At 32.8% G+C, this 13,500-nt stretch overlaps 1 protein-coding gene across 2 annotated transcripts; it reads left to right on the forward strand.

Annotated features, from left to right (window-relative positions):
• Positions 1-9,081: 9,081 nt before the first annotated feature.
• LOC124449378 (nephrocystin-3-like) lies at positions 9,082-11,321 on the forward strand. Of its 2 annotated transcripts, XM_047000298.1 has the most exons (2): positions 9,082-10,444; positions 10,823-11,321. In XM_047000298.1, the coding sequence occupies exons 1-2, from the start codon at positions 9,149-9,151 to the stop codon at positions 11,171-11,173; spliced, it is 1,647 nt and encodes a 548-aa protein (XP_046856254.1). In that variant the 5' UTR covers positions 9,082-9,148; the 3' UTR covers positions 11,174-11,321. The 2 variants fall into 2 exon arrangements, with proteins under 2 accessions (XP_046856254.1, XP_046856253.1); XM_047000297.1 differs by having other exon boundaries at positions 9,082-11,321.
• Positions 11,322-13,500: the final 2,179 nt, after the last annotated feature.

Consider the following 13,500-nt stretch of genomic DNA (forward strand, 5'->3'; position numbering starts at 1 on the left):
GCTTTCTCAAATTTCTTGATCAGTGGCTTAATAGGAGTGACTAGATGAAAGTCTTAACTCAAGCAAAAATAGCATCACCAGCTACAGCTTTTTCTTTTTTAGAGCTTCCAACGTTGTGCGCACAAGGAATGCCCACGTGATTCAAATTGATCAAACAAACACCCACGTAAATACTATAACATTGATTATTATTTCAGACCTGTTTATGTACTTTCTTCACATTGTACTTGAGGAACATGTCGATCATCATTAAGAAGAGAAACTGGGCGAGCAAACGCTGTTTGCGATATTTGAAAATACTATAACATTGATTATTATTTCATCTTTCCTGACTTCATTGCTCAAGATCTTAATTTCATCAAACCTATTCACGAGTAGCGTTTATTAATTGTATAGGTAAACAGACATAAAGCATTGTTTCCACAAATTTTTATGTCTTGCTGTTAGCCAAGTTAAAATGTACAGTTGATATGATGTTCAGGTTCAGACATTTTTAGTTTTTACACGTTTGACATCGTTCAAACATATTCATTTACATAAAACAATGAATTCGTTAGGATCTTTGCTTAGCATTTTATTAAATGAGCAAGATTTTCAAATATCATAGAGTGCCTGGAGTCCAAACACATCTTGTAATACCATGTATCACGTTATCAAACGTAATGAAAAACTTTGAAAGAATGGAGTATTTAAGCAAACGTCAAACCCAGACGTCCAAAAAATTGTAGAATTCTTTCTGTAAATTTTAAATATAAAATTTAGTTCTGACTTTTAAAATCCACACGCACTTGCTTCGAGATTTAGTTACTCGGGTTTTTTTGATTTTGCGGTGTTGTTCTTTGATAGAATTTTGTCGCAATCTAGTTGTTTTAATTGTCAGTAAATGCCAATCTACGTTAAATTTTACTTAATTTATTGTTTTTCAAATGGGAAGAAAGCTATTAATAAATGAATATAACCAGGAAATTTGGTTATAATCGTAACCAAAGAAATGAGACATTTGGTGATTTTAAACATTAGCATACATTCGATGTAGTATGCTTTTGTATAGCAATTGACTACGTATTTATAAATATGAATTTATGATGCATATTTTAAATGCAAAATGTAGCAAGCTTGGCATTTTGTTTAAACCCTTAATCATTTTGAACACGCGTACAACTTTTACATATTACTGACATATTTTTCAAATCTTAAAGTTGTGAAAGCATTCATTTATTGAAATAATGTTCGGATAGACTTTATGTTTTGAAGTGTTTATTATTGTTGTTAAGGGTCTGTGTTTTTTGGCATTACAAATATTTAAATTTATCAAACAATCACCCACACAAATATTGTTACACAAAAATTGAATAGGTTATTGCATTGATTATTATTTTATCCTTCCTGACTACATTGCTTATGTTTAAGGATCTTAAATTCATGAACCGTATTCACGAATGGCGTTTATTAAAGTATATTGCAAAACAGAGAATGAAGCATTGTTTGCACAAGTTTATAAGTTTTTACTTTTAGCAAAGTTAAAAGATACAGTTCACATGATCTTCAGGCACAGATACTTTTACATGTTTGTTATTGTCAAAAAAGTATTTACGAAAACAATGAATTCGTGAAGATCTTTGCTTAGTATTTTATATAATGGAACAGGATTTACAAATGTCGTTGAGCGATTGTGGCCTAGACTCATGCATCTTGTAATATCATATATCACGTTATCAAACGTCACAAAGATAATGCTAATGTTGATTCTATAAATATTTTTATTACTCTATAAGGTTCATCATTAGAGTCGATGTGAAAGGCGTTGTTACATATTATAGGAATTGCATAAGGACCGTGCTTTTCTTAATGAATATTACAATATTTAGAACCTGAAGACAAGATAGACATATAAAAGGTGAACTCTCTGGCCGTCTCGCTTGTTAAGGTGTGTAGTAGAAATACTTAGAAAATTTATTATGATTTTGAAACTTTAATTACCACTCTATTGCAGCTGTAAAAATCTTTGATTACGTCGAAAAAATTAGTGAAGCTATTTTGGTCGCAGTAGACACATTTCTTAGTTATTTATGCAAAATTAATTTAGCAAGTAATGTAGATTAGTGGCGTAGGTCTTACTTTTGTTTTAAACGGGAAAACGGAATCGATAAACGTTTCCAACACGTTGCAACAATTGATGCGTTCATCTCTTTGAAATGTATAAAGTTTTAATCAAAGATGAACTATGTCTCAGTAGAATATTTATGCAACCATCGAACCCAAACTACCAAGAAATGTTTAGAATTAATTCCGTGCCTTTGAAATATAAAATTTTGTTCCGACTTTTAAAATCCACATGCACTTGCTTCGTTCAAGGCTTAGCTACTCTGGTTGTATTTGATTTTGCGGTGTTGTTCATTGATAGATTTTTGTCGCTTTTTAGTTGTTTTAGTTGTCAGTAAATGCCAATCTACGTTTAGTTTTACTTAACGGACTGTTTTTCAAATGTAAATAAAGCTATTCTTAAATGAATATAACCAGGAAATTTGTTATAATCGTAACCAAAGAAATGAGACATTTCGTGATTTTAAACATTAGCATACATTCGAAGCAGTATGCTTTGTATAGCAATTGACTACGTATTTATAAATATGAATTTATGATGCATATTTTAAATGCAAAATTTAGCAAGCTTTGCCTTTTGTTGAAATCATTAATCATTTTGAACAAGAGTACAACTTTTACATATTCCTGACATATTTTTTCACATCTTAAAGTTGTGAAAGCATTCATTTTTTGAAATAATGTTCGGATAGACTTTATGTTTTGAAGTGTTATTGTTGTTAAGTGTCTGTGTTTTTTTGGCAAACAATTACCCACGCAAATATTTTTACACATCAAATTGAATATGTTAACGCATTGGTTATTATTTCATCTTTTCTGACTAAATTGCTAGAGCTTAAGGATCTTAAATTCATGAACCCTATTTAGGAATGGCGTTTATGAAATTATCGGGCAAAACAGAGCATGAAGCATTATTTGCACAAGTTTATATGCTTTTAATGTTAGCAAAGATAAAATATACAGTTGATATGATCTTCAGGCACAGATACTTTTACATGTTTATTATTGTTATGAAAAGCATTTATGAAAACAAAGAGCTCGTGAAGATCTTCGCTTAGCATTTTATTTAATGGAACAGGAGTTACAAATGTCGTTGAGCGATAATGCTAAGGCTTATTCTATAAATATTTTAAATACTTCATAAGCTTCTTCATTAGAATCGATGTGAAAGGTGTTGCTACACATAATAGGAAAAGCATGAGGACCGTGCTTTTTTTCATTAATATTACAATATTTAGAACCTGAAGACAAGATATACATGTGAAAGGTGAACTCTCTGGCCGTGTAGCTTTTTAAGGGGTGTGTAGTAGAAATACTTAAAAAACTATTTTGATTTTGAAACTTTAATTACCATTCTATTGCTGCGGTGAAAACCCTTGATTATGTCGAAAAAATTAGTGAGGTTATTTTAATCGCAGTAGACACCTTACTTAGCTCTTTATGCAAAATTAATTTAGCAAGTAATGTAGATAAGTGGCGTAGATCTTACTTTTGTTTTTAACCAGAAAACAGAATCGATAAACTTTTCCAACAAGTTGCAACAATTGATGCGTTCGACTTCTTCGAAATGTATAAAGTTTTAATCAAAGATGAACTATGTCTCAGTAGAATTTTAGCAAAGATAAAATATACAGTTGATATGATCTTCAGGCACAGATACTTTTACGATTTTATTATTGTTATGAAAAGCATTTACGAAAACAAAGAGCTCGTGAAGATCTTCGCTTAGCATTTTTTTAATGGAACAGGATTTACAAATGTCGTTGGGCGATTGGGGCCCAGACTCATGCATCTTATAATGCCATGTATCACGTTATCAAATGTCACAAAGAAAATGCTAATGTTGATTCTATATTTTTAATAATCCATAAGATCCATCATTAGAATCGATGTAAAAGGCGTTTTACATAGGTGATAACATACTCACAATAGTAGCGAGAGTCTTGCCGAGCGGAAATCGACTTCGTGTAAAAAAATTAATGCCCAAAATAAAGTTTTAATTAGAGCCATAGAAACAGACCAAAAATTTTAAAACTGAATGTATTGTGACGTTTCGTCTTTGCTCAAGACATCTTCAAACAATTAATAAGTAGGATGCTAAGACAAGATATTATATTTACAAAAGGTGTTAAATTACTACTAAAGGAGGCGTTGTCAAATGGACTATATAATAAGGAAGTAAGGAAGTAAAATTAAGAGAAATTAAAAGAGATTAAATGGAATGGAATTGCACGTTAAGTGAAGGCTTGTATTTACTGATTAGAAGGCTCTCATTAATGGAGAGTTCATAAGAATCGTTAGAAGAGAAGATTATTTTAAAGTCGTCCAAATTGAAGGTGTGTCCAGTTGCGTTCATGTTAGCAAAAATGCTCGATAACGCAGAGTGGGAAACTTGGTTGCCGGTAAGGGGGGGGATATTCCCAAGTGCTCCGAAAATTTGGTGTGCAGATGACGTGTGGTTTGAACCACATACGAAGCGTTGCAATTTCGATACTTGAAGAAATATACGACATACTACACCAGATCTCAGAGGTTTGGTAATTTTGTCCTTAAAGGGGAAGAAAGAAGAGATACGTCGGGAAGAGCGGAAGACAAATTTAATAGATATATGTGGGAAGGCTGCAGCACAAAGGCTTTTGATTTTTGTGCGAATTTGAAGGGAGTGCATGCCTGTGAAAGGAAGACAAAAATAGATCGCCCATAGTTGTTAAAAATGCTATTAAATATTATGCGGGTGGTTTCGTCAACAAGTATGTTAGTAAATACGGATACAACATCAAAACTAGAAAGGACAACATTACTTGAGTTGATATTGCAATTTAAGATTTCTTCAACAAAGGTGAAAGAGTCTTTGATGATGAAGTTGCGTATAGTGAATGGTTTTAAGAATGGGATGAAAAACTTTGCTAGTTTATACGAAAAGTGATTAATGGAGGAAAGAATGGGTCTGAGAGGGACGTTGACGAAACCTGTTGACGAAACCATCCGTATAATATCTATCCGTATAATTGGGCCCTCTCTTTGCTGATATGTTCATGTCCTTTCACGAACAATCCTGGCTGGATAAATGGCTCTCTTTATTCAAACCACTACTTTACCGACACTACGTTGACGACTGTTTTTTACTTTTTCATTCCCCCTATCACGTCCCTCTCTTTATTAACTATCTGAACCGACAACACCCGAACATCACATTCACAGCTGAAGTAAAAAAAACCAGAAAACTATCATTTTTTGACTTTGACATCTCTCGCACAAATGGAAAATTCACCTCTTCCGTCTACCGGAAACCTACTTTCACTGGCCTCTTCCCTACCTTCCACAGCTTTATCCCACTTACTTACAAACTTTCACTAGTCTACTGCTTACTTCACCGCATCTTCAACCTTTGTTCTACTTACGAAAATTTTCATACACAACTCGAATATACCAGAAAGTCACTCACCAAAATCTGTTTTCCTTCATGTATAATTGACCAATGCACACGTCGCTTCCTTAACAGCAACTTTGCCCCCAAACCACCTGTCTTGATTGCTCACAAAATGGCCACCTATTTTTCTCTTTCTTTCACCGACATGCATTCCTTTCAAAATCACACACAAATCAATAGCGTTTGTGCTGCAGCCTTTTCACATATATCTATTAAATTCTTTTTCCTCTCTTCCCATCGTATCTCTTCTTTCTTCCCCTTTAAGGACAAAATTCCCAAACCTCTGAGATCTGGTGTAGTCTATTTATTCAAGTATCGAAATTGCAACGTCTCGTATGTGGCTCAAACCACACGTCATCTTCAATCAGATTTTCGCAGCACTTGGGATTATCCCTCCCTTACAGACAACCAAGTTTCACACCCTTCGTTATCGAGCATTTTTGTTCACATTAACGCAACTGGACACACCCCCAAATTAGACGACTTTAAAATAATCTCCTCTTCTAACGATTCTTATAAACTCTCCATTCATGAAAGCCTTCTAATCAATAAATACAAGCCTTCACTTAACGGGCAAGGAAATTCCATTCCATTTAACTTCTTTTAATTTCTCTTCATTTTACTTCCTTACTTCCTTATCATACAATCCATTTGACAACGCCTCCTTTAGTAGTGATTTAACACCTCTTGTAAATATAATATCTTGTCTTAACATCCTATTTATTAAGTGTCTGAAGATGTCTTGAGTAAAGACGAAACGAAACAATAAATTCAATTTTACAATATTTGGTCCATTTCTATGGCTCTAATTAAAACTTATGTTGGGTATTAATTTATTATTACACGAATACTCACAATATTACAGCATTAAAGAAGTTCCTGTTGGCGCACTACAAAGTTTTCCTTTGCCTAAGCATAAAGCCTTTCAATTGCCGTGGACTTGTTGTTTGACCAATTTAACGTGTAAAATACCATGGAAAACTTGTAAATCTAAGCTGAACAACCCAAAGAGAGTTTAGAAAAAAGTCCATTAACACGGAAACTTGCTTTTTCAAAACAAGTATGGTATTGACCGGTCCTACTTGTTTCAGTTTCAAAAACCTACTGGAAACAAGCATTCGAAGCAGAAACCAAGCGTTATTTTTAAAAATTTTGGTATCCATGGTTACCATGACCAATTTATTGTTGTTTCATAAAAATAAAATTTCACAAAGAATAACCTCATTTTAACATAAAATTTAATCATCCTAAACTGTCAAAGAATTATGCTTGTTTTAAAAAATAAAATCTTAGCTGTACAAAAGTTGCGTTTTTTAAAGATAGAGTATTACTTCTTTTTCCTCCTATTGAGCTACGTAAGAGATATTGCAAATACTTTAAATTATAATATTTCGTTTACAGATGGAATCAAGAGAAGAGATAAACTGGAATTATCTTCACAAAATGATTACAGATGTGGTTCGAAAGGAGCTTGCTGACTTATTTATTCAAGAATGGAATAGAAAAGCGTACGGAGAATGGGATAACACAGTCAGTAGTGGTCAGATACTTTATAATATAGAGTTAACAAGGTGGCGACCAAACAAGTCGATTCTTCAATCAAATTTCAAAAATGGAAACACGAGTAGCTGGGATTGCAGTACATTATTTGATGCAATACTTTACTCAAACGCAATAGGACACAGCCTAAAAATGTGTAAAAAGAAGATATGGGATTCTGTCAATGATCTTCGATCAGTTCGAAACACCATAATCCATAAAAAACAAGGGAATCTGTCGGAAATTGAATTTCAAGAATTGGTTGATAAAATAGAAAAATCTTTTGGAAATTTAAACTTTTCCCAAGACAAAATCCTTTACATGAAAACTGAACGAAACAAATTTAACTCATTTCTTGTTCTTCCATGTAAACCAAATCATTATATAGTTGAGCGCACTGCAATACGGGATCAAATTATTAAGGATCTTCAAAAGTTGAAGAACGATAACAATAATGAGCTGACATATTTCTACATTTCTGGAAACCCAGGCAGTGGTAAGTCTCAACTTGCAAGACAAGTTTGTAAAGAAAAGTTTGAGTCGTTCGATTGGAAAAACGAAACTACGTTTGTGTGGACTCTTGATGGTAAAGACGAGGAGTCTCTTTTTAAAAATTATCTTGGTCTTTGTTACCGTATAAACTGTGATAATTGCAGAATAAAACAATACTCTGAAGAAAATATTGCCGTTACAGAGAAAATTAAGGACCTGCTATCCTTACTATTAACCCGAATAAAATTATGGCGCAACTGGTGGATTATTGTTGATAACGTTGTTCAACCGAACAAAATCCATCCGTTGCTACCTAAAAAAGGCGAACATGGCTGGATGAACGGACAAATTATTTTAACTGTACAAAATACTGAAGGTATACCTCACAAAGAAGTGTTGAGTAAACACGTTTCGATTAGTCATGGGATGAATGACAAAGAATGCTTTGAGTTGTTAAATCACTACACTGAAGATAAAAATGCCGATGGTCAATTGTTAAATGACGTAATAGACACGTTAGATCGTCAACCGCTGGCTTTGGCTGCTGCCGGATATTACGTCGATAATGTCAACAAAGCCAACTGTAATTTCACATGGAAGCAATATTTAGAAAAATTGTGTTCTGGAAAACGAGAAGAGATGGACAAAACTCTTACAAAAGATAACACAGAATATTCTAAAACAATGCTACAGGCTGCTGTTTTAGCTGTTGAAATAAATGCACAAAATTCTTTAATTCTGGCAAATGTCTTTAAATTTTTTTCCTTGCTTTCGTTTCATCCATTGCCAAGAGATATTATTGTCAAATACATTCAATCAACTGATGTCACACAGTCTGTCGAAGATGTATGTCTTGCTTTAAAACACTGCTCTTTGTTTACGTTTTCCGAAAATGAAGATATTTGTCTCCATCGTGTTTTTTATGAAGCAATGATTGTTTATCAACGCAGTTATGGTCATAAAAATTATGAAACGGAGCACAATTGCAACTCCACTACTTTTGAGGACGCTTTATCCCAAGTTATTGACGCACTTCATAGTTTTAAAGACCGAAAAGATCAAGCGAAATTGATTCCACATCTTGAAAAATTTCTATTGTTGAATTTATCAAAGATAAAAGTTGACTTAAATTCTGTGGAAGCTTTAAAATTTCTTGAAGAAGCTTTACTAGATTTCAAAAAATTGAAGCTTGCGAATCAGCTTGTAGAAAAAATAATGTCGAAAACAAGTGAATCAACTTTTAATGAAAAACCTTGGTGTTTTATTGAGCTAAGTAGGATATACTATTACAACCAGGAATATGAACAAGCAAATTTCTTTAATGAGACGGCTATGGAGTTTTTGAAAAAATCATCAAATCCTGTGGTGGTTTCTAAGTCTTTAAACATCCTTGGAGTTCTACATCATGACAAAAGAGAATACGAAAAAAGTGAATAGTTTTACAAAAAAGCTCTGGAAAAGCGAAAAGAAATTTTAGGCCCAGAGCACATTCATGTTGCTGATTCTTTATGCAATCTTGGTGTTTTGTATGCAGAAACTGAAAATTATGAAAAAAGTGAAAGCAACTTTAAAGAAGCTCTAGAAATGCGAAAAAAATTGTTAGGGCCAGATCATGTTGATGTCGCGGATCTTTTATACAATCTTGGTATTTTATATAAAAATTGTGGAAAATATGAAGATAGTGAAAGCTACTATAAAGAAGCTGTGGAAATGCGAAAAAAATTGCTAGGGCCAGATCATGTTGATGTCGCGGATCTTTTATACAATCTTGGTATTTTATATAAAAATTGTGGAAAATACGAAGAAGGTGAAAACTACTATAAAGAAGCTCTAGAATTAAGAAAAAAGTTGTTAGGGCCAGATCATCTTGATGTCGCTAATTCTTTAAATAATCTTGGTTCATTGTATCTTGAAACTGGTGAATATGAAAAAAGTGAAAACTACTATAAAGAAGCTCTTGAAATGCGAAAAAAATTGTTAGGGCCAGATCATGTTGATGTCGCGGATCTTTTATACAATCTTGGTATTTTATATAAAAATTGTGGAAAATACGAAGAAAGTGAAAACTACTATAAAGAAGCTCTAGAATTAAGAAAAAAGTTGTTAGGGCCAGATCATCTTGATGTCGCTAATTCTTTAAATAATCTTGGTTCATTGTATCTTGAAACTGGTGAATATGAAAAAAGTGAAAGCTACTATAAAGAAGCTCTGGAAATGCGAAAAAAATTGTTAGGGCCAGATCATGTTGATGTCGCGGATCTTTTATACAATCTTGGTATTTTATATAAAAATTGTGGAAAATACGAAGAAGGTGAAAACTACTATAAAGAAGCTCTAGAATTAAGAAAAAAGTTGTTAGGGCCAGATCATCTTGATGTCGCTAATTCTTTAAATAATCTTGGTTCATTGTATCTTGAAACTGGTGAATATGAAAAAAGTGAAAACTACTATAAAGAAGCTCTTGAAATGCAAAAAAAATTGTTAGGGCCAGATCATGTTGATGTCGCGGATCTTTTATACAATTTTGGTATTTTATATAAAAATTGTGGAAAATATGAAGAAAGTGAAAGCTACTATAAAGAAGCTCTGGAAATGCAAAAAAAGTTACTTGGGCCAGATCATGTTGATGTCGCGAATTCTTTACACGGTCTTGGTATTTTATATGAAAATTGTGGAAAATATGAAAAAAGTGAAAGCTACTATAAAGAAGCTCTGGAATTAAGAAAAAAGTTATTAGGGCCAGATCATGTTGATGTCGCTAATTCTTTAAATAATCTTGGTTCATTGTATCTTGAAACTGGTGAATATGAAAAAAGTGAAAACTACTATAAAGAAGCTCTGGAAATGCGAAAAAAATTGTTAGGGCCAGATCATGTTGATGTCGCGGATCTTTTATACAATCTTGGTATTTTATATAAAAATTGTGGAAAATACGAAGAAAGTGAAAGCTACTATAAAGAAGCTCTGGAAATGCAAAAAAAGTTATTAGGGCCAAATCATGTTGAAGTCGCGGATTCTTTACACAATCTTGGTCTTTTGTATTATAATCGTGGAAAATATGAGAAAAGTGACAACTACTATAAAGAAGCTCTGGAATTAAGAAAAAAGTTATTAGGGCCAGATCATGTTGATGTCGCTAATTCTTTAAATAATCTTGGTTCATTGTATCTTGAAACTGGTGAATATGAAAAAAGTGAAAACTACCATAAAGAAGCTCTGGAAATGCGAAAAAGATTGTTAGGGCCGGATCATGTTAAAGTTGCTGATTCTTTAAGCAATCTTGGTATTTTATATGGAAATTGTGGAAACAATGAAAAATGGGAAAACTACTGTAAAGAAGCACTGGAAATGCAAAAAAAGTTATTAGGGCCAGATCATGTTAAAGTCGCGGATTCTTTAAACAATCTTGGTATTTTATATGGAAATTGTGGAAAATATGAAAAAAGTAAAAACTACCATAAAGAAGCTCTGGAAATGCGAAAAAAGTTATTAGGGCCAGATCATGTTGATGTTGTTGTTTCTTTAAAGAATCTTCATGTGTTACATAAAAAATTTAAAAAGTGTAGAGAAAAAGACTCCACAAATTTCAAAGTTTGTATTATCTTCTGAATATGCTTAGCACAAAAGCATTATATTGGCTGTTTACAAAACCACCAAGACAATGTAAATATTAAATATGTAATATTTATTATTTCTGAAAATATAAGACTTTATGTAAACCTACATTGCTTTTAATAAAATTTGTTTTTCATTGTGATTTATTATACTAGAACTACATTTAAAGAAAAGCATTTTGAATTACATACGTTAATTTAAGAAATACGTATAAAAAAAAGAAGTTTTCTTTTGCAAACCAAATTGGACAAAATTATATCGAGAAATGCAAAAGTATGTTGAGAAATGCATGCAATAGTCGAGATTTACGTACCATTATCGAGAAAAGACTACTGATACACGAACATTGCGAATATCACACTTGAGATATGCGCTCAGTTATTTGGTAGTACACGCAATAATCGAGAAACACATGCAACTGTTGAGAAACGCGAGTAATGGTCGAGAAATGCACGAAGTTGTCAAGATTTTTGCCTGTTCGTTTGGTCAGCGTTTAGCAGTTTAGAAAATCGGAAATTATTGGCTCTGTTCGTAGTTTCTTTTTTCGCCTTGCGGTTACGTGCAGTCATTACAAAACAATTATTACTCGTAATCAAAAAACTCGATATTTTTTCATTTGCTGCGAATAATGGGCGACAATTTAAGTAAGTTAGAGGGCTTTCTGCTATTAGCGATTATTAGGTTATGTCTCGGTGACAAAGATTATGTTAGAACAGACCATTGCATATTTAAATGGAGGATTATATTGAAATTTTAATTGCCATGGAAGTTGCTGTAGCGGAAATTACTGGTCCAACTTCAAAACTGCTTTTATTATTAGAAAATCTAATCGATATATGAGGTAGGGAAGGTTATCTTGTCCGCACACTACTGGAAAAACACCAGCGTACAACATAATTAGGCCTCAAATAGAGCACTTTGGGAAACGGTATTGTCCTGGTGCAAAATTGCAGAATTACTGTGTGTGTCAGAACACACCGCGCAAAAAGAACAATAGATTTCAATATTGGAGATATTTTCTCTTAAATATCAGACAATGATTTGGACACACAGGTACGAGAAATTCTAAACCTTACACCCTACAGTGGCGAGTCATATGTTATGAGTAGACTAAAAAGGAAGGGGCATGAATGTTCCAAGACGTAGGATTATAGCAAGCTTAAAAAGAAATAATTCTATTGGCAGAAGTATGAGAAAAAGATATCCGATTTCGCGTCGTGCTTACAATGTCATTTATTACATATCGATTTAAATCACAAACTCTTACTTGGTGTCTTGTGACTGATGGTTACATCGATGGATTTAGCAGAGCTGTAATATATCTTGCCTGTCGTATACTAACAAACCCCAAACTATACTTGAGAAAGGTTTGACGATTTTGGTTCAACATTAAGAGTACGTGGGGATCATGGAGTGGAGAATTTGTAGTGTCAAGGTTCATTGTATCCAATAAAGGTACTAATCGTTGAAGCTTATTGGCAAGTAAAATTGTCCACAATCAGTGCATTGAGCGTTTATTGGCTAAAGTTAATCGGTGATGACAGCCTGAATATATTGCTAAACGGATTCAATTCTTATACAATTTACATTTAACAAATCATAGATCATATAATTCAAAGTTAGAATTAAAAATGTCATTACTAAATTACTAAATTAGTTGATTACTAAATTAGTTTTATTTTTGTTTTCTAGGGAGGAATAAAGAAAACACGACGAAAAATGAGTGCAGAATGACGTAAAAGAAAAGTGTTTTACAACAATTGTCAATATTAGTTTAAAAAAGATGTATAGTTAATTACGTGTGGATAAAATGCAGACTCGGACTTGCGGACAGAATTTTGATTAACGAAGCCAAGGAAGATAAAGAGACTCGTAAAAATTTTACTGCAGCAATAAAGGAGTCAAATTCCAGTTATAAAATAAATGTGTAAATCTGTAAGTGAGGTTGGAGTTGGAATAAGTCGTTCCTTGAAAATGCTCGCACATGCTACAACAGCAAAATATCACCCTGTCAAATAAAATATATTTCACCATGGTTATACAACGAATGCCATATATGGAACACATCAACCATTTAGTTTATCAAAATCTGCACCCACATGCTCTCACGGACAAACTTATTATGATAAGGATGAAAACGCTATTGTTGACTAGAAACTATTGCTAATGATAACAGTTATTAATTTTAGCAAGGCAAAAAAATGAACAATATTTGTACATAAAATTATGTTGATTACAAACTTTTATAATTGCCAAGGCAAGCAAGTCCATATTGTTCTCAAGAATAAGAACATGGATGTTTTCTACTTTTCGCTTATAAA

This window comes from Xenia sp. Carnegie-2017, unplaced genomic scaffold (genome assembly GCF_021976095.1).
Source record: "Xenia sp. Carnegie-2017 unplaced genomic scaffold, XeniaSp_v1 HiC_scaffold_23, whole genome shotgun sequence".
Classification (NCBI taxonomy): Eukaryota; Metazoa; Cnidaria; class Anthozoa; order Malacalcyonacea; family Xeniidae; genus Xenia; species Xenia sp. Carnegie-2017.